We start from the raw sequence: 25,375 nt of genomic DNA, 5'->3' as shown, positions 1-25,375 counted from the left end.
CATCAAATTATATACCAGCAATTGCAGCTTCTCAGAAAAACAGGAAAAAGGTCTGGATGACTTGACAATTTGTCCTTATTTTCATTATGGACTACAGAGTTCTGACATGAGTAAGGTTTTCATTTTTCTGCTCTAATACAATAAAACAGGAGTTGTTACTAGTAATCGTCATGGAACACAACACTGACTTAATTCAGAGAAAGAATCTACATCCAGAAATGGAGACTTGTGTGATAATCATTCAAACCTCTCAGTGTCAATCTTGAAAGTGAGCTAGAGTGTGAAAGTGGGCTGAGAGTTTGGTTCTGTGATCAGTTTAGATGATTCTACATCTCTTGCATTGGTATAAATCAATGTTAAAATCGTTTCATTATAAACACCAGAGCAAGCTGCATCTGACAGAGCAGATGACTGGAAGAATCTGAAAGTAGAAATTTGGGGAATTACTTTACTATCTTAGTCCATTAGATGGGTAATTTTTTTTAACATTTCCCCCCCTCCCACTTCTGACCTTTTAACAAGGTCATTTGCATCACAGTGAAGTGAGAACCCTGAGCTTACATCATGGAATGAAAGACGACCTGGGTCCCTGAATTGGTGTTCAGGTTGAACTGGGAGCAGGGGGCTCGAGGCTTCTCTCAGGAAGCCTCTTCAAAGCTAGAATTTGTGCAGCAATGGGAGAGAAGGAGGGGGAGAACTGAGTTTTGTGAAAAAGGAGCAGAAAGGGCCAAAAGTTACTTGCAGGTCTGTCAGTTTGCACCTTGATTTCACAATAGGTAGGTGTGTCACCTGTGTCCCAGCCCCCTCTCCAGATAAGCTCACTGATACCTCGAGGACTTGCCTGGGTGGTGTCAAGTTCCTACTGGAACTGAAATTTCAAACTCTTCAGCAGGCTGTGGGCTAACAACAACTGCCACCAGCTGAATCTATCTGTAGATACCTAAATTTTGTGCTTATACAGATAAGCAATGAACCAAATACCTAAGTTCAGGTTTTTCTCCCTCCTGGTAGTTAGCATTTTATTCAATACTACCAAGGCATTTTCTGTAACTGCCTCTGTGAGTTTATTTTATTTCAACAGTGCCAGCAACACAACTGTGTCCAAGCACTGTGAATGTGGCCTGTATGGATTAAATTCTCCTCTGCTTAGTGCTCAGGGGCTTGTGAGCATTCCAAAATCTGCAAATCTTTTAGCCTGTGATGCTAATACCGAGTTCACCATCATGAAACCACCGTGGATAGCACTGATTGAAAGAGGCAATTGCACTTTTGCTGAAAAAATCAAGGTGGCTGCCAGACGGGGTGCAACAGCAGCTGTGATCTACAATGCAGTGGACAAGGGCAACAGCACCGTCCTGATGTCACATCTCGGTGAGTACTGCAGTGTGAAGCTCTGAAACTTGAGCATTTCTCTGAAGTTTAGTCCAGGACAGCACAGCCAGGCTTATAAGGAAGCAGTTGTGTTTGTGAGTGATTGTTGCTTTAATCAAGAAATTCAATGGGAAAGAAAATGGATTGTGCGTCTTGAGTCGACTTCAGTGCTTAGTAGGAACCCTCTGATGTTACCTTCTGAGCTTGGTACAGTGCAGCCAGACCAGCAAGTCTCTTAAGTCCATTTCTTACTTGTAGAACATGCAAATTATTTTAGTAGAGAAGCCCATAGTGTCTGCTTTGAAAACACTCGTTTGTTTTTCGAGGTCAGAGGACAGAAATTAATCTAAAAGTGTTTGCAGCATAGGTATATGCTTTGCAGATTGCAAGCCAGATCTTGCTGCTGCTTTTTCTGCCCCCCCCCAAATTGTTCTAAGTCTTTCTGAATCCTATTCTAGGATTCCCTAATTCCTTAATGAAAGGTTAGACAAAATTATTGGAATTGCCTATTCTGGCCCTAATAGCAATGATCTGTTATTAGGGAAGAACTGAGAAGCTAACTGTGATAGTGAAATGCTTGGCTTTTATTTCTGTGTGTGTTTCTCTAGGTCAACCTGTCTAATAAGCATTTTAGTATAAAGCGTAAGTATACATAGCTAATTCCATGAAATACACTTTGGTGGAGCTGTACTAGGAATCCTGTGGCTTAAGTCTTGCTTGATTTTGTGAGAAAACTGAGCAATTTTTAGTCAGGAGATGAGCCAGCATTTATGGATCACATCCCTGTGCTGGTTTGTGTTGCCACTTCTGGAAATTTCCAGGCTGTAGAGCCCACATCTGGGCAGTTCACAGGAGTCAGCCAACAGCAGCCATTACACAGGCTGGCTCGGAGTCTCCATTAAGCACCTGTAGGAGCATGACAGGTGCTTCACAAACCTAACCACGGTGTGAGGCTCAGCTCCAAAAGAAAAAAGCCTCCTAAGTGAGGTCTGGCACGACACACAAAAATGTGTTGTGCAGCACTGAAAGTGCAGTGGCTTGTTGTACTACACAGCCAGCTTTGGCTTTCCTGACATCATGACAGAGCTACTGTTTGCAAATGGAGCTTAAATGTTTTGCTGGAAATGTGTAGCAAGTACACCAAAGCTTTTTGTTCTACCTCTCGAGAAAGTAATTTAGATTTCAGTGACCGGCATGTCAAGATTCAAATGAACTTGCTTTTTTTGTTTGGCTTTGGAGCATGCCAGCTCATACTACCATGTGAATAAAGAAAGAATTGTACTGGCTTTATGTAGCTGCCAAATTGGTGCCAGCTGAGTTTCGTGTGAGTGGTGGTGGCCTCAGCTGGGCCACAGTGTGAGCAGGGCAGCCCATCCCCCCCCAGGTCAGTGAAGGAGAATGGGTGGAACCTTGTTTAGACATGCTGGGTACCTGGCATGTCACAAACCCAACAGTTCAACTAGACTCCAGAAATCAGACCATTTTTTAAGGTAAGCTCCAAAAGCAGACCCTAATTTTTCAGATATTTTTTTTTTCTAAAACAAAAAAGATTGTTTTAATCTTGAAAGAACAGGTATATCACCTGAGAGTGGATTTCATGAGCGATGAAGTCCCATCTTTCTTAGTTTAATTCCTTTAGTTTCCTCAAAGAGGAATTGTGATTTTTATAGGACTATTTCCTGTAGTCGTCCTGTAGGACTAAAACAGGTATTATGATCTATTTGGTGGCAAAGAGGGTTAATAAATCAGTCCAGAAATAATGTGAGTTAAACACTGTGAGGGCAAACTACTTCAGTGTGATGAGCTCTTAATGTAATCAGTACAGAAGCATCTTCTCTCTATAGTTGTTTCCCTCAGGGCAAAGTGTGGAGCCATACGTTCTTTAGGTGAAACAGAAGAAGGCTGGGTGTGGGAGGGTGTCATTGTAGCACATCGTTCAGAGCAAAGAAGTGCTTGGAGATTAGTTCCTTTTTTACAGTAGAGTTGTTCACAGGGCTGGGGAAGGAATTCTCTCTGACTGGAATCCGCAAATGGTGGCATCCCCCAGAGAGGTCTGAGGAGACTGGGGGATCAATCCCCTCTGCTATTTTGGTTGGGGACCTTTGGAGATAAGATGCCCTGTTGGCAGAGCAGCAAGCGAAAAATCTGCCCCGCTGCTGCCAGTGACCTGCAAGCTCCTGATGAAAGAAGGAGCAGCAGCCTCTGGGGTTATCAGCCACTTCTGGCTGCGGCCAGCCCTGACATCTTCAGTCAGTCATCTCTCTGTATTGCTCAGCTGCCCTGCAGGGCTGCAGGAATCCCATCACCTCGGTTATTTATTAGGCCCTGGGGCCTTGGCTGCAGTTTCCTGCCGTCCTCCCTTCCTGCTGCTTTAACATAAAATCAATAAGCTTGCTAACCAGCCTGATTTTCTGTTGCAACATTACAATATTATGTATGTATTTCACATCATAAAACACTCACTCAGTGTTACAGCAATTAAATAGTTTGTTCTGGACACAGTCCAGGTGTGCAGGAACTGGTAATTTAAAGCTGCTGGGAAGAAACAAAGGAAAAAACCTCCCCTCTTGATACCTTCTTCCTTGTCCTCTACTGCAGTTCCTTTTACCTGTCCTCAGTTTTACTGGTTACTGGGTGTTGGTTTCTTGTTACGCACATAAAAGATAAAACCAGGACATTAATAACTTTTACAGTGGAAAATCTTAGAGACCAAGATACTAGTAACAACTGTCCCATTCTTCTCCAATTACACCAATCACTGGTGGGAAAATACTTTAATATGAAAGATTTTCTGTAGGTGTTTGTGTCTTACTGGCATGAAATTAGATTGATCCAGTGATACAGAGATAAAGTTTTTGATTGAAGAAAAATGTCTCGGTTTAGTAGTTCTAGCACTTAATCGATTTTCTCCAGCAAGAAAATGGAATATGCATCTATAACAACGTTTTTCCAGCACTGCTCCTTGAAATTTAAATGGAAATTCCAGGAATTACCAAGTTGTTGAAACATAGCCAAATTTAAAGAAGGTATTTGGGGGTGGGCTCCTTTTTTAGTAACAAATACCAGAGCACAGAGGGTAGCAGAATAAGGCTGCTGTGCAGAGGCACAAGCTGCCAGCTGGGGCCCTGCTCACACAGCACTGCTGGCAGGGCCCGGCAGAGGGCTGTGTCCTCTCGTCACTGGGATTGCTTCCCTTTTTCCCTGTCCACCTACGACAGAAAACAGGAGAGAGATGGGAGTATTAAAAACATAACATAAAATTAAAACACCACTATTGCTGCCATTTGGATATTAGTTCAACATAGCAGCTCAGCTAAAAGATCAAGTGTGTTCTGAAAGGTTTTCTCCAAGGGATTTACTAAGACCCAGTGAAGGGGAACTCTCTTACTGGTTAAGAAGCTTGAAGAACAGTGCCGTGGCAGAACTGTGGTACGACAGAAGCAAGCAGGTATCTCAGATTTTCTGCACAATAGAATCAATTGGCAATCCTGACAGTAATTTAAAAAAAACTATAATGTTGTGGAACTGCATTTCCTTCTAGCTTGTTTCCAGGATATTCTGTAGCCTCAAAGTCTAACGTCTGTTATCTCAGAAGTTTTTGAGATAAGATCATATCAGCTGTACATGCAATACTTATTGTAAACTTGTGGGCTAAATACCTGACAATGAAGTATGGTTTTATCTTTTGTTTTGAAAGCTGGTATAAAGTCCTCCCCAGATTCTCCATCTAAACTCTCTAAAATATCATTGCTTATTTGATCTTCAGAGTAATTTCTTTTTTACAGCTAATTTTGAGTCATTTCCTCTGGTTACTATAGAAAAAGCCAGACTCTTTGTCCTAGCTTTGAACAGTCTGTGGGACCTGCACAGGAAAACAAATGGCTTTCCAAGAATATCCATGGAAAGCAGATGCCGTGACCTTGCCCTTTCATTTATTCCTTGTGAAGTAAGTGGCTCTGCTAACAGCAGTCCCGATGCTTCCATGAAGTCAGTGTTTTCATAGCATAGACTAAATTTCTCCATTTATTGTCTGGGAAAATTGTCTAAGAGGCTTCAAGGCTTTGATGCTGTGAAAGGTGTTGAAGCAGGGAGGGCAGCAGCAGGAAGGGCAAAGAACACAGCCCTGCCTGTGGGAGCCACCCCTGCCAGGAGAGACTGGGAGAGCTGAGTCTGGAAGAGGTGTGAGAAGTTCTCATCCATGAGTACAGATTCCTGATGGGACCAGGGAGGGTAAATATGATGAAGCCAGACTCCTCTCAGTGGTGCCCAGTGAAAGAAATAGAGGCAATGGACACAAACAAGACATTACCTAAGAAAAAAAGTCTTCACAGGATGGTTGACCAGTGCGGCCGGTTGCCTAGAGAAGTTGTGCAGTCTCCATCTTTGGAGACACTCAAAACCCAACTGGATATGGCCCTGGGTGCGTGGCCTGTCTCCAGCTGTCCTGCTCAGAGATGGGTTGGACTGTACATGCTGCAGAGAAGACAGCCTGTTCCTTCCAGAAAGGAAGCAGCGATAAACATCCCTTGTAGGCTGTGCTCACCTCCACAGAGCTCAGGCTGCAGAGAGCTGAGGTCAGGTCTGGGATTTACCAGAGTTTTTCCAGAACATGGAGCTAGCAAAGCCCAGGACCTTGCCACCCTGGTGTTCAGAGCTGTTTCTTTAGTTCCCAAGGTAATCGATGGGATGAGCACTGGGTTTATTTCATGTGACTACATTCTGTGTCCCACTTGTTCATCCATAAACTTGGTGGTGAACATACACAGGGAGCCAGATTCTGCTTCTGTGAAAAAGCAGCAGAAGGTTTGCCCTGGGACCACAGAGTGGCTCTCTTGTGAACTTCCCCAGTTCACAAAGCTCAGGAAAGGCTTTGCAACACTTTAACTGCCAGAACCAAAACAAGAAGCCAACCTGCTGGCAAGCCATTTCCCCTACAAAGAGGAAGATAGCTGTTTAATCTACCAGAAACAAAGTACAAGAAGAAATATTTGCATCTAATCGAGTCAATCTGGCTTCTCTTTACAAGCATACAGTATAATATATTATAGAACATGCAGAGCTTTTCTTAATCACTTTTCAGTGTAACCTCCCTGATCAGTCACTCCATGGCGGTTGAATTTGTGTTAGTTGTTAAAACCCAAAAACTGAAGAGAAGAAAATGTAATGGTGGAAGCCTGATGGTCACCTGCAGGTATGAGTGATGTGAATCCTCGGTTGCATTGCAGTGTGCTGGTGAGGGTCAGCTCCTGGTGCCTCTCCTCCCTGCTGGTACTGCTGTGCCACACCTCAGAAGGATCAGTGAAAGCCAACAAGGAAAACCATTAGCTGCCTGAGCATGACCACCTGAGAAGGTTGTGGGCATAAATAGCTAAGAGCTAAAAGCTCAAGAGAGATTGAGATTAAATTCTGATCTCCTTGAAGGCGCCTGTAGTTCAGGGCATTGCTCAGGTGGATTTAGGCATTTCATGCATTGTCTCTCAGTGTTCTGGGACAGTCCCTGTTGGAGAAGCACAGTGGGTGTGGTGAAGACCTTTTTCCCCAGGAGCTCAGGGTGCTGACTTCCACCAGGGTGGAGCTTCAGGCTGTGCTGCTGCCCAATACACCTTTTGCACTCACGGCACTGCAGGAAAGCAGAGCCAGTTGCTGACCCTGTGTCCCCTGATTCCCCATGAGTAACGTTTTCCTCTTTTCCCCCTTCTTGTCCTTATGATTTCACCTCTGTTCCCACCACAAGCTCAAAAGTCCTTTAGCTTCCTTGTTCCTCAAACTAATAAATCCCACTGTCTTGCCAGTGGGCCTCTCCCTGAGCAGGGGCAACTGGCAGCTGGCAGTCCAGACAACACGTGCTTGCTGAGGGACCTGCAGGAACTGACAGGGGGTTCTGTCCTCTAACCAGCTGCTGAGGTTTAAAAAACTTGTGGGAAACTTTTCAAATTTTCCAAGATTTTAGCTGAGTTTGGCTGACATTTGTCATCCGTGTAGGCAAGCAGGAAAGTTATATGCAGGGAGATGGGGAAGGAAGAGGGGGAGAACAGTCAGGAAAACTATATGATTTCATACCTTGTTTCCCCTAAAACAAAAAAATGAGCCGACTTCAGATTTTGGAGGTGATCTAAGCAGCAACAGGTCAGAGATTTTTCAGAATATGCTTTGGACCCAGATTTCACTAAGTGTCTTTCAGGATCAGCCTTTTGTTTCTTTTAAAATTCTTACTGCAATTTACTGTCCTGGCTACTTACCTCCCTGTGCAGCTGGCTTTCTAACTAAGGATTTATACAGAATCCTTACAGGAAACAAAAAAATAAATTCTTAAAAGTTGCGAAGATTTGGAAGTGTTTCCTTTGATTTCAGTGGACTCCAGACTGTGCCATTTGTACATGGAAATGTTGGGCGTGTGATAAACTAAGCCAGCTTTTTTATAGGTGCATTTATTACTGTCTCATTTAGAAATTCATCCTAAGCATTTTAGGGTAGTTATTATATAAGTTATTTAGAAGATATTTTAATAGGGGCCATCAATTTGCTTGTAGTTGCTAAAATCTACAGCTGCTTTCTATGCAGTTTTCTAGGCTGTTTGGTAGAGCCATAAAAGGATCACCTGCATCAAAGTGTATTACCATGTGCATCCCCCTGAAGAGTGACAACACTAATATATATAAAAAACTCAAAACCCTGAAATACGAATTGTATTTGTACATAAATTGAAGAAATCTATAAATATCTGTATTTGCTGCAAATACAGTCCATTTCACACTTGAGGAAGAGCTTGCAGGCAGTGAGCTGCCCTCTCCCCAACCTTCTCCCAAGCCACAGCCATGAGCTTCTTTGCATCATCTGAGGAGCAGACGAAAAACCATCTGTGGTTTAGAATTTCTTCCATCTCAAGGAAGGGGAGATGTTGAAAGAAGGATCCACTGGAAGGCATCATTGGACCTAACCCCCTGTCAGGCAGGGCAGAACAGCACCTCTGGCTTCCAGCTTTGCACTTCAGGCCCATCATGCTTTGAAGTCATGTGCCAGAACATCTCAGAAAAAAAGTATGTCCTCAAACAAATTGTTTAGTCTAGAGCTGATCTGTGGTTTAGGCAGTTCCACAGCCCTCTCAGAAAGGGACCGAGCACTGACTGCTCCATGTGAGCCATGATAGCTGCCCCGTGCTGGGTGGCCCTCAGGGAGCTCAGGCCATCCCATCCTGAGCACCAAACCCCTACATCTCCCACACCTTCCCAGAGAGGATTTTTCTCCTTCCTGGTTGTCCCATTTGAATGTTTTGCTCTGTGTGTCCCTCTCCCGGGCCCCTTCCTGGGCTGTCTCTGCTGGGGGGGCAGGTGCCTCTTGCAGCTTGTCAGCAGTTCCTGAGTGTGGAAGGAAGGAACAAGAGAGCCTGGCAAGTCTTTGGCCTGTTGAAGCGTTGGCAACATTCCCACTGACATTACTGGGCTCACCAGAGTTTGTCACAACTGAAATCCTAATTATGCTGACATCCTAATTATGCTGTAAATGCTGAGTTTTTACAGTTGTGTGATCTTAAAAGCCCCAGTTCAGAGCATTCCTGCCTTCGGCTGCCTCGGTCCTGTGAACAAGGTTTTCAGGACTGGCTGGAGTCATTGCTCAGCTTTCCCTGTGGGATGTAGTGAGGGTTTTTCACTGGGGCTTGCACAATTTTAATGGAGATGAAGTAAGACCTGAAACTAGACACACAGGTACCTTGGATGACAAAGCTCCTCAGGGATGTGCAAGGGATTTCTGCAAGTAGCTGCAATCTGTGGCCACATAGTTTGTGCATAGGCACAAACCCAGAAATGGCAAATATTTTGGCTTGGACTCATTTCTTCCTCAAAGGACCAAGTGTTCTGCTCTTGAAGATGTGTTCAGACTTCCAGTCACCTGATGCTCCTCAGTTGGCCCGCTGCATTACATACATGTTATGGAAAATCTCGGTCCCCAGGCTAGAAGGACATTGCCCAACACACTGCAGGGGAAGGAAACCACTGATTCAGTCCCCTGCTTGGAAACTCCACTGTCACTGAATCAAGACCACCACTGAATCAACAGGCCTGAGGAGCACCATGCTTCATTTCCATGTGAAACCAAACCAGACCAGAAGTATGTGTTGTCTGGCAAGCTCTGGCCTTTCTTGTATTTTTTGTTGTTGTTGTTTTAGTTTTTCACAGGAATTGTAGATGTGGGGTTTTTTTGCTCAAGGCTTCTTGTAGTCAGCTGTGGGGAGTGCTTTTATCTTCAGTTTAATTTGCTTGCATCTCTTAGATACTGCTTCAACTTATCAAACAGCTTCCTTTGAAATGAAAGATGGAAAACATAATTCCATGAATTTGCAAGTGTCTGACAGGAGGAAGCATGCATGCAAACTTTTGTTGGTGTATGAGGATCCAGCCCTTTTGTACATTCTGCGTCTGCTGACAGTGTTCTATCCACATTCCCTGGGGCACACGTAGCATTGTCACAACAATTGGTCCCACTGTGCCAGAAATACAGAGAAAAACTGTTTGCTTCCCTGGCACCAGGGACTCCTGCGCACATCTGGCTAGCTGAGGGAAAGTGTTTGGTGCCAGCCCTCGGGGCTATCTGACGCACTCTTTTTTCCAGTTGCAGGCTGGAGTTTCCAGGTTGTGTTAGAGCCAAACAAGCTCCCAGGTTCCTAGTGAAACTTAGCTGGAACTGGCAACCTTCTGCATCTAGTCACAAGAACCACCACAGATTCTCCTGGAAGCTCAGAAGTCCTGCAGGCAGGAAGATGGGGAGCCTTCCAGCCTCTGTACCTCCTCTGGCCTGAGCCTGTCCTCTTTGTAAAGTGGCAAAGGGCCACAAGCTCCATTCTCATACCTTGACCTTTTTTTCAGCTAGCTTAAAAACTTGGGATGCTCTAGCCCACACTGTTGCCTACTCTGGAGCAAGTCACCCACCCAAGCCCCTTCAACATGAAGTGGTTTTGGATGAGGAAAAGCAATATCCCTTATCCTTAACCTGTGATTCAGGGTAACTTTTGTTCATGGATGTTTTTGTTTTTTTTTTTTTGTCCTGTGACTTTCAGTCCTGGGTTTCAATTTACAGCTCTCCTTTTGATTGCTTTTTCCATTTTTGCAAGTGCTTCTCCTTTCCACTTCATTGTTCAGTGGAGAAGGCCCAGAGACACAGTTCAGATCCATATGCAGTGCTTGGAGGGTTCAGTGCCAGCTCCTGTAATGCTTTGCCCTAACAGAGATTTCTAGTGTCCTTCAAAGACAGAGATCCAGAGCTGGGTACTTGACAAAGAAAAAAATGCTGTTTTGAAGGACATGAACATACAGGTCCCTCATCATCAAGATGCCCTGAGTGATCTGGCTTGACATTAAAAAGCAATATTTAACATACACATTTCTTTTAATCTTGAAAAAGGATGTTTAAATATTTACTCAAATAAGGTAAAGTTCCAGACAATGACAGGTCTACCCCTGTAGAAGGCAGTGACAGCGTTCCCAGGATTTCATTTTGTTTATCTGAAAGTCATGCCTTACTTTCTGAACTTCTCAGAGTCTCCACCAGTAGCCAGAGGGACAAAAATAAAAAGCAAAACTATGCAGCCTTTTTTAAATAATAAAAATCTTTAAAGGTTAAAAACTTCAGATCTTCACCAGGAACGGCTTCCTGCTGTACCTATTTTAGAAGTAATTCTGCTTCTGATTTTGTGGGAGCCCATTAATGCTGCTTACCCTGTCATTCTCACCTCTGTAGCCACCAGGGGCTACAGTGCTTTTCATTTTAGAAATGTTTAGAAAGCTCTTCAAACAAATGTAGAATTAAATTACACTACTCCTTACTGTGTGTCACAGCCCTTACAATGTCTGGCCTCTTTCTCCAAAACAAAATGTGCTTTCTCCATACTATAAAATCTCTGCTTTTTATGTAGAAGAGGAAAAAATTAAATAAAAACAAACCAACCAGCAAAAAAACCCCTATCAGCTCTCCTCTTGCCTTCAGGCTTCCTAGTGGCAAGGACTATTTTTAATTGTCACTCAATTCACTGAATTTCAGGTAACTCACCTGAAAGCTATCAGAGAAACCACATTTTTCACTCAGGAGTGAAGGATACACTTCAGTAAGGCTCCAGATCTCTTTATGAATTATCATTCTGGAAGAAGATTTAATGAATGACAGCCCAGAACGTTCTCAATGTGAGATACGCAGCTTAAACCAGATACCATTGGCATGCTGGTTTTGAAACATGGGTTTCACTCTGCTGGGGTGTCCCTCTGCACCCTCACACTGTCCTAGCCACCTCCCCAAAACCCTCTCAGTTGTGCTAACCCAGGGGAGCCTCTGACCATGCCAGGATGCACAGGGACTGTTGGCCTCTTGCAAGTGGCGTCTCTGCCTCGCCAAGCACAGCTAGTGTCTTCCAGTGTTTAGTTAGGACTGGCCACTACCAGCACAAGTGTTCACATTTTTGTCCCAGTAAAAACACTCGACTTCCTTTGCTCTGCCAACCTGAGAAATTCCTAAACTAAGGTGAACAAGCTTTCTGTTCATGCCTGCTCTTTGCTTACTCAGTAATTTCAAGTGAGTGGAAACATTGCCTGAGCAAGGCATCAGAAACTTGGTACCAAAATAATGCCATGGCAGCAAAACCTCTGCATCACATTTAGGACAAGTTTGTTTCTTGTTACCTCTCTCTGCGCTGCATGGTGAGAAGGTCAAGTTTAGGCTCCATATTAATTTTGGTGAGATTACCAAATGTGTTGTGGACAGCTTGCCACCAGGCAGCAGCCTGGACAGCAGGCACATTTCCCAACTGTTGTCAAAGGGCAACAAAGTTAGCTAGTTACCACTACCCAAAGCCAGGCTGGAGCACCCATGCACAGCTGCAGCTGCAAACACCTGCACCCATCCTGTTGATTTATTATACTCATGTTACAAACTGTAATGTGTGGAGGAGTAAGAGACTGTGGCTTAGGCTTATGTTAAAATTCCCCAGAACTATAAGAGGTTTTGTATCCCGAGGAGGTTCCAGTCTTTGCCTTTGGTCCAGTTTTGTCTCACTGAAAACACTAGAGCTAAACATCCCTACAGCTTTGGAGGCAGTTGGAGCTGAGCAGTTTGGCTGCTGTCCATGGCTTAAAGCTTGGATATATTTTCAGTGTTGTTAAGTTCTTCTCTGCACCTACAGGTTTCAAAGCAAAACCACATCTCCCTGATTGCTTACAGATATAGTTTTTATTATAGCTAGAGATATTTCTTTTGAAATAAGTTATCTGCTTAGATGTGGAATGGAAAATGAGAGGTTTGTTTGGGTTAGGACAAAAGGGTTGGCTTATCAGGCTGTGCATGTTTAGCAATATTGATTTTTGGCAAATTGCTTCATCTGCTCTTCATTACCTGCTCTGCATGCTGCAATTGCAGCAGCAAAACCAAACGCTGATGATCTCCCTGTGCTACTGAGCTACAAAATCCTGTAGATGCCGTGCTGGCAGGGGGCGGTGCTGGCGGAGCTGGTTGGTTTCAAAGCCCCTGCCCACGGGTGCTCATTCAAGCCCCAGTCAGGTTTGACCGTGTAGCGCTCCCTGTCCTGCATTTAGCACAGGTGGAACGGAAGGAAAATGTGCACCACAGATCAATGCCAAGTTATCAGTTATCAGCCACAAGGACTCAGAACCAGCCAGAAGCCTGCCTTAAAATCTAAGCGGTGCCGACTGGTATCAGAAAGGGTTTAACTTGCTGTTTACACTCATTTTGTTGGCGATTGCGTAGGCAGCAGCTGATCTTGTGCCATGTAATCACTGCACAGGAATAATCCTTTCTAAATGATGGGCTCCCATCCAGAGGCCCAGCCTGTGCACAGCGGCACGTGTCATTTGGGGATGCGTTTGAGTGGCTCCCGGTGCTGGGGGCAATTCCTGTGGAGCAGCTGATAGGAGCAGGGCCTCTCACTCAGAAGACCAGCCCTGTGGAGAAAAAGAGTTTGAAATGTTGTTCTTTCTCCAGTTATCTCCCTTTCTTGCTTCAAATGCCCGGGTGGGGCTCCTCAGCATGTTTGCAGTGATTCTGCAAGCGCTCAACCCGATGTGGGACAACTGAGAACAATGTGTAAGCACTGGAGCAAGGGACTTCCAAATGCAAACTGGCTGCCAAAAAGTAACTGCAGAGCCCTGAAGAAACGTGAATTTTAATTGTGAGTTGCATAGATCAAATAATAATTAACCATACAAGCACAACTAATATGTAAATAGAAGAAGGCATTTTTGGTTGAAGTGGCAGGTTTATAGCGTATGTCTAATGACACAAGGAACAATGGGCAGGGAGTTAACACAGCTAGCCCAGTACTCCATAAACCAGTTTCAGGCAGGCCTGATAGTGTGTGTTGCTGAGTGTTCAGCAAATATTAACTCAGTGGTGCAAAGCGGGCTGGTGCACGGCTGGACACGGGCTGCTGGGGTCGGTCCTATTCTGGGGTCGGTCCCTTCAGGGGGTCCCCAAAGGCCGGTCGGGACCCCTGGTGCTTTGCCTATGCGGGCAGCCAGGCAGCCGGCAGGGAGGCGACCTGGAAGAGGGTGATGGAGGCGGTGGAGGGGGGGGATCCACCCTTCTCGGGAGCGATTCGGGGGGCACCGGTGGCCCCTGAGAGGTGATACCAGGAGGGAAACCGTCACTTCTGAGAGGTGATCGCGGGTGGGCGAACCACCGCGTCCCAGAACCTGGGGTGGTGACCCACCGTCCCGGGAAACGATCCAGGCCAGGAGGACCCCTGGGGGCTTCCCCCGCCGCGGGCTGCGGGGGCGCGGCGGGACCGGGGACTCCCGGCAGGGTTCCCGGGGCGGGCGGGGCGTGCCGGGCGGGGGCGGCCCCGCTCCTCCCCCGTGGGCGGTGGGGAGACCGCGGTGATTTTAGGCGGCGGCGGCGGGGCCGGGCCGTGCCGGGATGTCGCCGGGGGCCGCGGTGCTGGCGCTGGCCGCGCTGCTCTGCGCTGCCCCGCCGCCGGGTCCGCGGGGGGCGGCGGCAGCAGCGGTGGTGTGGACGGCCTGGCTGAACGTGTCGTGGGAGGACGGCACGGACCGCAACCGGAGCGGCTGGGAGGCGAGCGAGAGCGGCCTGTACGGGCAGGACTCGCCGCTGCAGGCGGCCGCGGGGCTGCTGGTGCTGCCCGACGGCCGCGACTCTTTCAACGCCTGCAGCGCCGGCACCAACTTCAGCGGGGTCCCCCCGCCCCCCGGCAGCGGCAGCTCCCCGGGCTGGCTCGCCCTCATCCAGCGCGGCGGCGGCTGCTCCTTCGCCGACAAGATCCGTCTGGCCGCCGAGCGCGGCGCCGCCGCCGCCGTCATCTACAACTACCGCGGCACCGGCAACGAGGTGCTGCCCATGTCCCACCACGGTGAGCCGCCGGCTGGCGAGGGACTTGGAAAGAGAAGGGTCCCTAGGCTGGTGGGGTGGGGATTGGGAAGAGAAGGGTCCCTAGGCTGGGAGCTGCCCCTTCCCGTTCTTCTGTAGGGTGCGAGAACAGGACATGTCTTGGCTTAACCCCCAGCTGGCTCAGCCCTGGCTGAACAAACCCGGCTCTGATGCTCAGCGAGGGGCTGGAGCTTCTTTCTAACTCTCCTGTCCGGGAAGTTTCTGCCTGGACTAGCCGGTGCTGTTCAAGGCGCCGCTGTTGTTGAATTTTCTCTGATTAATGAGTAACGATATCTTGACAGCTGAAGCTGCAGCTGAGGGTGAGCAGGGAGCTGCCTGAGCTCTCTGGCCTGGGTGAGCCAGGACACTGGCCGTGGGAGTGCATGGGGTGAAGGTGGGAATAGTGTCTCCACTTTGTGTGGGTTTCTAGAATGACTGGGTAGCTGCTCAGAATCGATGGTTGGTTTCTTAAAGCCTGTAAAGTCTGGAGTAAATTTGGGGCCTGAAACAGGTTGGGTTTCCACACTCAGTCACAGTATTTCCCCACGTCCTATGCACTGGCCAGCTCAGAAATAGACAGAATATGAGACAGGTTTGCTCGTTTGTAGATACGTCCACACTGGCAAAATACCACTCCCAATGCAAGTGGCTAAAGCCCTCTAAAGGCTATTTCCCTTTTGCAGGGTCAGGTGGCAGAGCCTCCCTTTCTCGCTGTAGAAAACCTCCTACTTGCCAGCAGTATTTTGTTTGTTTTGGTTTGTTCTGTCTTTCTCTGAACTGTCCATCTTTCAAATAAAGAATGACATTTGGCTGCATTTCAGGCTTGTGTTTCCTAAGAACCAGCCTTGAGCTGAAAGCTGTGGAACTGCCTTCTGGTACCAGCACAAGCAGGTGTCCTGGCTGTGGTGGGGCAGGGAGAGCTGGCTTTGGTGGTTTTCTCCGTCTCTGGTTGTTGGGTTAATGCACACACACCTCAGATGTGTGTTGGTGTTCTGCTAAGTGGCACTGCTTTGGGAAGCCACATCTCCTGGAGAGAAATACAACTGTGAAAATGAATAATAAGTCTTAAAGCTATGACTGGTTTGAAAAATAATTATATCCTTGCAGCACCCCTCTTAGAAGGGGTGGAGAAGATTTGTCTGTTAGCGATGGAGAGAAGTGTTCTGGTGAGACAAGGAAACAGTAGCTGCCTCTGGAGGTTTGTTGAATGCAATCTTAATGAGCTGTATGACTGTTTGTGCTCTGCTTTAAGAATTAAAATCTTACAATCTGGATGGGCTCTGGCCTTTCTGAGGCAGAGCTTGCTTATGTAATCAAATCATCTGCTGGCAGATGCTCTGGAGATGTGGCTGTGTTCCTCCTGCTGAACTGACAGTAGTGTCCCTGCTCTGAGCCCTGTTCCCTGTCTGCCTGCCTAATCCTGCAGCTCCTGGGGGAGCTCCTTCGGCACTGCTGACATGCGTAGGTCACTGCTGAACCTGTTCTTGAGTGGAAGGTGTATGAGCTGCCCTGTCTTCCATCCTGGCTGCTGGGAGACTTACAGTATTTTAATCTTGCTGGGAGCTGCATCTTGAAACAAGCCATGTGCTCTCTGCAGGGTCTGCTCCAAGAGGAGCTCCCTCCTTTCCCATGTTGTCCTTAAGCTTTCTGCTGAGGGATTTGTGTCAGAGTGGCTCTAGCTGTCCCGATTATCCGGCATGATGGGTTACAGGCTGGAGGGCATGCTGAAACTTCACAGCTGAACTGCAGGCAAACATGACTGGGATTTCTTGGAGGACACAGCCTCTGTCAAACTGCTTATTTCTTCTGCGTGACTCCTCCTTGCCATGTTCTAGCACAATTACTGGGCTAAGCTTGTTGCTGCTTTTGCATTTCTTCCTTGCCCTTGTTTTAATCCCTCACTTTCTCTCCCATTCCACCCTCCCTTTTATTCCACTATGGACTTGAGTTATTTTTTTCCTATTTTCACAGCCATCTGCAAGTCCCTCTTCTTATCTCTTCCCTCAGCAGTGTCCTTCCTCCTGCTCATGGGGTTTTGGTGGCATGCTGTGCTTGGCTTCCCCTGCCCTGTGCCTCTGCTGGGAGCCAATGCTCTCCAGTCAAACTTGACAAACATTGCAAGCTTTCAACACAGCACAGCCAAGAGGAAGCAAGCTACAAGTATCGCCCTCATTCATTTTGCCAAGTGCAGGGTATTCCTTGTATAATGTTGATGAGGGGCAGTGCTGTAGGCTGCTCTCAAACGTGAGAGGTCTTATTGCCCTTATTGTGCTTTAGGTGGGTCCTCTCTTCTGGCCTTCAGTGGTGGCACTGAATGCTTTAACTCTTCTGGAGGCAGTGGTTAAGGTAGTCCTGCTCATTAAAGAACTTTTTTTTTGTGCAACTACAACTCTTGGCTTGCTGTAACGGCTGTGGCTGTGCTAACGGTGGCCTCACAGTCTGGATTTCCTAATTGGCTTCATTTTTGCTTTAGCTGGGCCATCAAGTGAAATCAAACCAGGCTGAGCAGTTCCTCAAAGCAGAAGATGGCTTTGCTGGGCTGAGGGGCAGCTGATCCTCAGGGCTTTCCCATCTCCCAGTGTTGCCTGGGGTAGCATCACCTGCCTGTGCTGCAGCTGTGTCTGGGCTCTCCTCTCCAGAGGGCATGGGAGCTGTCATCTGTCTGGCAGAGAAGGAAGATCCCTGTGGGTGGGATTTGATAAAATGTATGGCACTCCATGCTTTTCTTTGTACAACTTTGCAACACCACACAAAGTTATTAACAGAAGCTTATCTGAAAGTACAGTGTGCCTTTTTCTGGGGCTGTCAGGCTTGGCTTTTGAAGCAACTTTCTTGTTTAGAGACTTAAATGGGCCTGTACTTAGCAGCAGTGTTTGTCCTGGTCATCTTGCTTCCAGAGACTTCTTTTCTTACAGTCATCGTGTTTAGTCTGATGAATTCTTTATTGCTTGTATCAGTGCTCTGCATGGAAACATTTTGGTGTGCCAACTTTAAACAAACAAACAAAACCAAAACGTAAATCATCTTGGTAATAAAAACAACAGAAGGCAATTAACAGACAAGTAAGAAATTATCAAATCCTGCCTAGTCCTCTCCAGCACATAGAATGTCAAGGATTGAATGGAGTCCCAAGTAATATTTACTCGGTACTTTTGTAAGCACAAACCGGTATCAATTAGCAAACTCGAATTTCAGTTATGCTCATTTTAAGAAGATGGTACCTCTCTGTGGCAGGCTGAGCAGGGTTTCAAAGTACAGTTCTGTGTGCTTATAATTGCACCTCTCTGTAATCTATATTGACCTTCCGAAAAAGACATTTGATTGGAGAAAACCAGCAGCATGTAGGGAAAAAGCGTACAAGAAGAGTTTGTTTTAAAGGTGGACCTTGGCTTAAGATGGAGCAGGCAGTTAGGTGGCTTTGGTGTCAGGGTATGGTGATAACCCTGGAAAGTGTTTTTTGGTGTTAAGAGGTTTTGCAGCTGGTAAAGAAGGGATTATTTGCAGGTTAGAAAGCTACTACTTTGGTTTCTCTCTCATCGTGCAACTGTAGCCTTGAGAAGCACATCACCTGATCTGCAGAGGGCTTATTCTGGGGGAACATATCTCAATAATTCTGGCTGAAACAGTAACAACATGTCTCAGGCTAACAAGATTTGGTTCAAGTGAAAACTTGCATCAATGGGTGAAAGGGGAAGGGAAGGTTAAATACAAAGCACTGCCACTTAACTTGTTCTGCAGGAATTTCACTGAGGTGAAGGCTAATTTCCATATGCTTAGAGGAAACAGGGTATGGCAAAAGTGTCTACTTGTGTTCTGCTCCAACTTCGTGTGAGGCATGATCTTTAGAAACAAGCTAAAACTTTGTCATGCTATTAAAAGGCTGGTGTGACCTGTAAAACTGTTCCTGTGAAAGACTGAGACAGAATAGTAATCCCAAAGCAGGCTGTGCTGACACTTTGTAAATGTTGTGTAAACAAATAGTTCACCTCCGCTTTGCAGCTAAGCTCAGACTTGGCAGAGCACATCGAGAGTGAGGAATGAGGATGCAAGGTCTAATGAATGACACTTGCTCTCCCACGTTCCCTGGCCACAGCCGGGTGAGCTTCTACAGAGCATTTAGCCCTTCCTACCAGCAGCTCCTTATTGAGAAGGAGCTTGAATGGCTGCACTACATGGTATTTGCAGCCTGTACTGGCTGGAGTTTGTAGCTCTGAGAGCAGCTATTTGATGTGTGTGTGCTGCAGCTTTGTGCTCAGCTCAGTTTTCCTGGCTGCCCGGTTTAGAGTAAATTAATGTCACAGCCCTAGTGGCATTCAGATAACTGAGTGTGGTACAGAGTCTGGATGATGCCCTCATCTCCCACCTGCAGAGTATGACGGGGGTGTGATAGTGAAGGGGGTCACCTGCAGGACAGGGGTCTGTGAGCAAGCATGAAGGGCACTGAGAAGCAGAATAACCTCATTCAGTGCTACTGGCAACATCTTATTCCTGCCTGTGCTCTTTTTGATGTAGTTTAGGTACCTTTGTGCCATGGTAAACAGCAGGGTAAGCACCACCCCTCAGCCTGGAACAGGTCTGTGAAGTGTCCTTGCTCTTTGGGTTTATTGGGTTGTGGAAATGTAACAGGATGTGTGAAAATCCTAAGTGACAGCTGTGGTAGCAGAGGCTTTATTGTGTGGGACCTACAGCCCTAAAACAATGATGGTGCTTGTTTGACTCCACTCTTGGATGTGCCAGTGAGCAAACAGGACCCGGGCTCAGCACCGCTCCCCACAGCATCAAACGTGAGCTGTCTGCTTTCTGCTCCCTGCAGACAGGTGCCTTCTGGCTCCCACCTTGCTGCCTTACATTGTTTTACCATTAGCTCTCTCAAACCTACTTGTTTCCAGTGAGCACTTAGCTGCTACCAGTATGTTTTGTGCGAGGAATATTAGCTGTAAGCTCTGTATCAGTTGAAGAGGGTGAGCAATGCTTTTACTAAATCAAAACTGCTGAAAGCTGTTGAGTAAAGTCACCTATGAATGTTACTGTTGCTCCAGAGAGGCTTAGGTGGTTTTAGCTGCTGTTTGCTAGATTGTTACTTTACTCTTGCAAGTGCCACTAGTGGACCAGAGAGCACGTGAAGAGAGCTGCCCTGCAGATCTCAGTACCCTTAATAAGCGTATGGACTTGGCTGCTGTTTTAAAGGATGATTTCATGTTCTAAATGTTCTTTGATTTAGGACCTGGCAGTATTTACTTAAATGTCAAAGGCTTAGAAGGAAAAAAAAAAGGCTGCTAATTCTTTTATTCATTTGGTAATTAATAACTTTTATCACTATTTAAACTAAACAGATTGCAGGTTGGTTTCTATCTCCAGTATTCCCTGGGGACCCATGGAAACTCATGTCATGTAAAACTACATTTGGTCTTGATATGTTCCTTTAGACACCCAGCCTCTGTGGTAAAAGCTTCCTGACTCTTCTAGTGTGAAAATCTTCCTTACCCACAGTAACCGTTGGGTGACTTATCTGGAGGCCAACCTAGGTAAAGAGTCTCCTTTGACAATCATGGGTGGTAGTTCCCAAGCACTGTAGTCCTGTTAATACACGTAATGTTGGTGAAGACTATATTGTGTGGTACATGTTTCCAGGCACAGGCTGCTGTGGGCGTGAATTCTCCAAACTAGATGTTTCTTTTGTGCAACACCACTGCCAATTAGCAGAGTTTCTCCCCTCTCTTCTGTCCTCGCCAAGCTAAGGGTGTTTTAAGGCTTTCTCTTCTTTAGATTTCTCTGTAATGCACCTTCTCCTTGCTTGCCTTTTTATTTTCTTTAAAATTTATTTTTTAAACCTTCCTACTCCTGAGTCCTCCCCCCAGTTTTTGCAACTTTTTCAAGTGTCGTGTTGTTGTCTGTTTACCTCTGTACTTTAAAGACGTGTGCATTGAGAAGGAAGAGATCAGGCATAGTGCCAGCTGCCAAGTAAAGCAAGCTGAAAGTAGATTTCATTAAGCTTAGATGATAGTGTGAGCAAGAAGTCAGTTCAATCAAAAAGCTGGGGTCATAAGCGGTTGTTGCTTTAAATAACTGCAAAGTAGCCTGGAAGTGAGCAATTCTTTTATCTTGGTGCCAGGTCATGTTTGGGGTAGAGAGCATGCAGAGCAGAAGGGGGAGGCTCAAGCCTACCTACCTGTCAGTTTATCCAAGCTTAAATTGCTCCTGGAATGATGAGTTCAGTCACCCTCCCCCATACAAAGGGCAGAGCTGCTTGCAGGGCAATACAGGTGTGAGGATGATGTTTTCTCTGACAGTGTCTGCAATGGAGGATGAGTGCTGGGACAGGTGCTGCTTGGTCAGATGAGCATTCCTGATTAGCCTTGGGCATGTGGATGGGAGCAATCATGATGGTGCTTTTTGTTTTGTTTTGTTTTGTCAATATGGTGCCATTGCTGAGAGCAGAGCTAGTGTGCAGGCCTCTGGTTCCACAGTGCTCCTCTGAGGCTGGGTCTGGCCCTCGTGTCCATAGCATGGTGTGGTGCCAAGACACAATGGGTGTTGTGTGCAGTGCTGGCCTTTCATCCCAGATGGATTGCATCATGTCCATAATACCAGCTCAGGCTGTGTACACTGATAGCTTATTTTCCCTCCTACTGGAACAGCAAACTTGTACCAGCCTGTTTGATAACCACCAGAAACCCCCTATTTCTTTCTATTTCAAGACAGTGAGATAAGCAGTATTCAAAATGGTATGTCTTACATTTTTAAACATGGAAGATAGCATATCAAATGTTCTTCCTACGTGCCTGAAGAACCAGGTGTGCAAACTTGGTAGGACACTGTGGGAGAGTCAACTGACAGTGTCTTTAATGTTAAGTACAGGAGATGGCTTGATATCCTAATGTCTTTTTGCCACTGTTGGGGGTTGGAGAGTTGCCACAGGAATGCTACTAGCTCCTTTGAGGCTGAAGGCACAACTAGTGCAGATCTTCTGTGCTGCAGGCATCATATCATGTAGATAAAAGCAAAGATCCAGCCACTATCTGACCAAGACCAGGGTTTGTATTTCATCTCCCTAAAGAGTCTTTTGATAGTGATTCTGCTGTGGTTAGGGACAGCTTATAATTTCCTTGAGAATTCAAACTCAGAAGTTTGCTTTTTGCTCTTTTTGTATGTGAAACAATCAAAATCAAAAGTAATTTCTTCCATTCTCCTTTTTCTGGGAATCTGGCTTACATGGTGGTCTGCTGGGGCTTTCTAGAGCTGTGGAAAGGGGGTGTGATGGGTTATTGATGTGGCACTTCAAGCAGTTCTTGTGTGACTGCATTCTCTCAAGACTTCTCTGCAAGATCATGCAAGCTCTTTAAAAACAAACCCCTTCATCCTGTAGTAGTTCTCCGGCAGAACTTATTCAGCTCTAGCAGAATGCCTGCAGCCTTTAATCTGGTAATAATTGCATCCTTCATTTCTCAGTCCTCTTAAAACATTCAGAGCAAACAGTTAATTGGTTGTCTGCTGATTTGCTGTTTAATTCCCTTGTAAAACCAAAAAAAAGGTGATACTTTTTTTAAAAAATAAAATTCTTAGTTTATCTGGACTCACTTTGCCACTGTGATATTAAACAACCTCTGGCCAGCAAGCCATGGCTAGTCTGTCAGAAAACCCCTTCTACATAGGGAAAGATAATATTTAACTTTCAGGTAGAATCACTCTCCTGTTTCCTTTCCTTCTCCTTCCTGTGACTTCTGTCAAACTGTTTCTCTTCAATATTGAAAAACTCTAAGGAAAATTCAATGTTGGTTGAAGATTAGGTTAAAATATTGCTGACAGAACCAAGAGCAAGGGCTGGTTGTGGGTGTAGCTGGTGAAGCGTTGGGCATGCCATGGGCTGAGCTGTGCTGCTGCCTGGGGAGAGGAAGCTGTGGCTGGGCCATTGCAGATGTGCTGCTTGCACAAGTTGCTCTCTGGACAAAGTGAAATGATACTGGCAAAACTCTGGGCACTTAATTTCATTCTGCTTAAAGATAATGCAAAACCTTGGACTTCCAGGAAGGGGGTAAAAAACATGGAATCTGAAATGTTGGAGCTTGTGTGCAGCATGCCAGCTTTTCCCTTGTTCTGAAATAACTTGCCTACTCTTAAAAATGCTTATGAGACTTTTGCCTTCCTCAGATGTCTTCACCAAGCTATGTTGTAGGTGGGTCCACTCTTGAGGGGGAGAGGGTGCCATTGTGCTGTTTCACAGCCTGTTATTGGTAAATGGAGAAAGAGACATGAGAGGGGTTTGGTTTTCGTTATCCAAGAAAATAAAGTTCTATACAATTTTTTTCTCAAGTCACATTGAGACCTTTAAACTGAAATGCAGGTGTTGTGCATGACTTAAGCGAAGCTGAATTTGTTTGGTTTAAAGCAAGTTTAAACAGTGCAAAACAGCTCCAATGCCTGAACAAGCTGAGAAACCAATTTTAAGTGAGGCTAGAGGAGCTGGCTCAGAGCTGGAATTCTTCAATTGACTTCCATGTGAAGCTGTCAAACAGCTGGAAGTTAATTATTCACTGCAAAATCTTTGCCAGGGCCTCACAAGAACTGGAAAAAAGTATATGGCATTTGTTAGTGTCACCTCAGAGTATTGCACAGAGAAAATGTTAAACATTTCTCTTAGACTGAATTAATGTTTCCTGTGGTGTTAGGTAGGATATCAAAGTTGGTGGCAGAGGAGAGAAAAGTGTTCAGAGACAGCAAGTTTCAGAACTGATTTTTTTTCCTTAAGTTTTGAAGGCTCATGATGTTTTCTGTTAGGTATTCATATATTAGACCTTAAAATGGGCTACGCCAGAAAACAGTCGACAGCTGTAAAGCTGTTGTTGTGGTTAGCAGTCTGAGCCAGTTCAGTTTTCTTGGTTATGAAACACAAGAGATTAATAAGAAATGCAGTATTACAATGAAGATTGCTTAAATTGAAATGCTGAAGAAGGTTTATTTGAAACTGAACTTGTTTACCCACTTGTTAGTGGGTGAACTAAACTGGGCCCTCATAAGTTGAGGTGGATTTGGTAAAGCAGCAGATAATTACATTACTGGAGGTGCTCTCTTTCCTCCCCTTTCCAGGTCGTGCTTCAGTTTTATTAAATGCACAATGCAAAAGCTACATTAACACAGGGGAAAAATCATTTTCTAATATGTGGAAGAAAATGCAAAGACCTGAAAGTGCAACAGCAAAGTTTGACTTCAATCTGGTTGCAGCCCTGAGGAGCAGCAGGGAGAACAAAAAGGCCTGTTTCCTCCTCCTGCCCTGGCTGCCGAGCGTGGGGTGGGTTCAACTTGTAGGAGCCTGCACCAGAGCGTCTGGGAGGCAGGATTTTACCCTAGAAAACACACTGCTAGAGCAACTCTCTGCTCTCCTCAGGGGAAGATTTGCCTACCAAAGCTGCATTGGGAGAGATGGTTGCTGTGAAAGCAGCAAAGGGTGAAGCTTAGGCAGTGTCCTGTACTTGTTCTGATGTTCTCATGCAGAGAGTGGCTTGACTGCAGGGCTGGAGGTGCAGGACACTAGGGATAAATTTTAATTATGTCAGGTTAGCTCACCTGTAATTGCCTTTATAAATTAACTGTTGGTCCTAAAAGATCATAGTACAAAATCTTGAGGGTGGATGCTGGTGTATGTCAGTGAGGGTTTGCTCCAAGGAGGACAGTTGTGCAGGAGCTGCTGGAAATGACCACTCTCACTTCTGCCCTCATTGCTCCATTGTCAGAGCTTCCAGCTGGCCACTCACATGTGTTTACCTCAAGCAGAACTGAAAAAGCCAAAGGAAATATTTAGGGGGAGGAAGTGTGAAGAAAAGACTTAAAACTGTAATCAAATGACGTCCTCGTGAACTGATTAGCTTGAAGCTTAAATGGAAGATTTTGTTTAAAGGTAATACTTGTTCACAACTGATGGCTTAGAAGCTGAAGTGGTTTTGGGGCTGATGGTGACATTTCATTAACAGGAATCCCTACACTCCATCGTGTATTGTGCATAACCACAAACTATTTATGACTAGTGAGACATGCAGAGGCGAAGGGGAATTAGGCAGAACAGGCTTTTTGCTCTTTTTTTTTTTTTTTGGCAGGCTTTTTATTTTCTTGTTGTCACAGCCTGTTCTTCCACGCTTATGAAAGTAAGTCTCAGCTTCTGACTTGACCCATGCTTAATTCTTCACTTGCTCCTAACAGCTGACTCCAGCTCCTTTTATAACTGATGTATAAGCCCTAGTTCTTCATAAAGGACAGTAGCTGCAGTCTGGCTGATCATTTTTAATTACTTTTTCCCCTCTTCTGTGATGTAATTCTCATTACAAGGAGCTTTCTGAATAGAAGATGAGTTAGTCACACTGAGGAGAGTTGCTCGACATCATGCTTGGCCATCTTATATCAGAGGCCTTATGTGAACAAGCTGGAAAACTACTTAGTGCTTTCTCAAATACAGTCTTTGTGGTTTAACACCAATTATAGTTTTTGAATAGGTGAAAGTCGGATAAGGTTTCTCTTAATGGAGAAAAAAAAATTGGTCTCCCCATTTAAAGTGTTTGGCTGGGAGGTTAGCTAAAAATACCACTTCTGTAACAGCCTTTATTCCATCACCAGACAGTATCTGTTATGAGTGTTG

The 25,375-nt window shown here is 45.6% G+C and overlaps 1 protein-coding gene across 2 annotated transcripts in view; it reads left to right on the top strand.

The window, feature by feature from the left end:
* The first annotated feature begins 968 nt into the window (after positions 1-968).
* RNF128 (ring finger protein 128) overlaps positions 969-25,375 on the top strand; it is a 39,564-nt gene continuing 15,157 nt past the window's right edge. Inside the window, exon 1 of one of the 2 annotated variants that reach the window (XM_051630470.1) lies at positions 969-1,371. In XM_051630470.1, coding sequence (XP_051486430.1) covers positions 969-1,371 — 403 coding nt within the window. Of the gene's footprint in view, positions 1,372-14,262; positions 14,735-25,375 lie in introns of those variants that run through there. The other variant, XM_051630469.1, reaches the window with a different exon arrangement.

The sequence above is a fragment of the Apus apus genome, chromosome 12 (genome assembly GCF_020740795.1).
Source record: "Apus apus isolate bApuApu2 chromosome 12, bApuApu2.pri.cur, whole genome shotgun sequence".
NCBI lineage: Eukaryota > Metazoa > Chordata > Aves > Apodiformes > Apodidae > Apus > Apus apus.
Note: the sequence above shows the minus strand (reverse complement) of the source record. Positions and strands in the feature narration are given on the sequence as shown.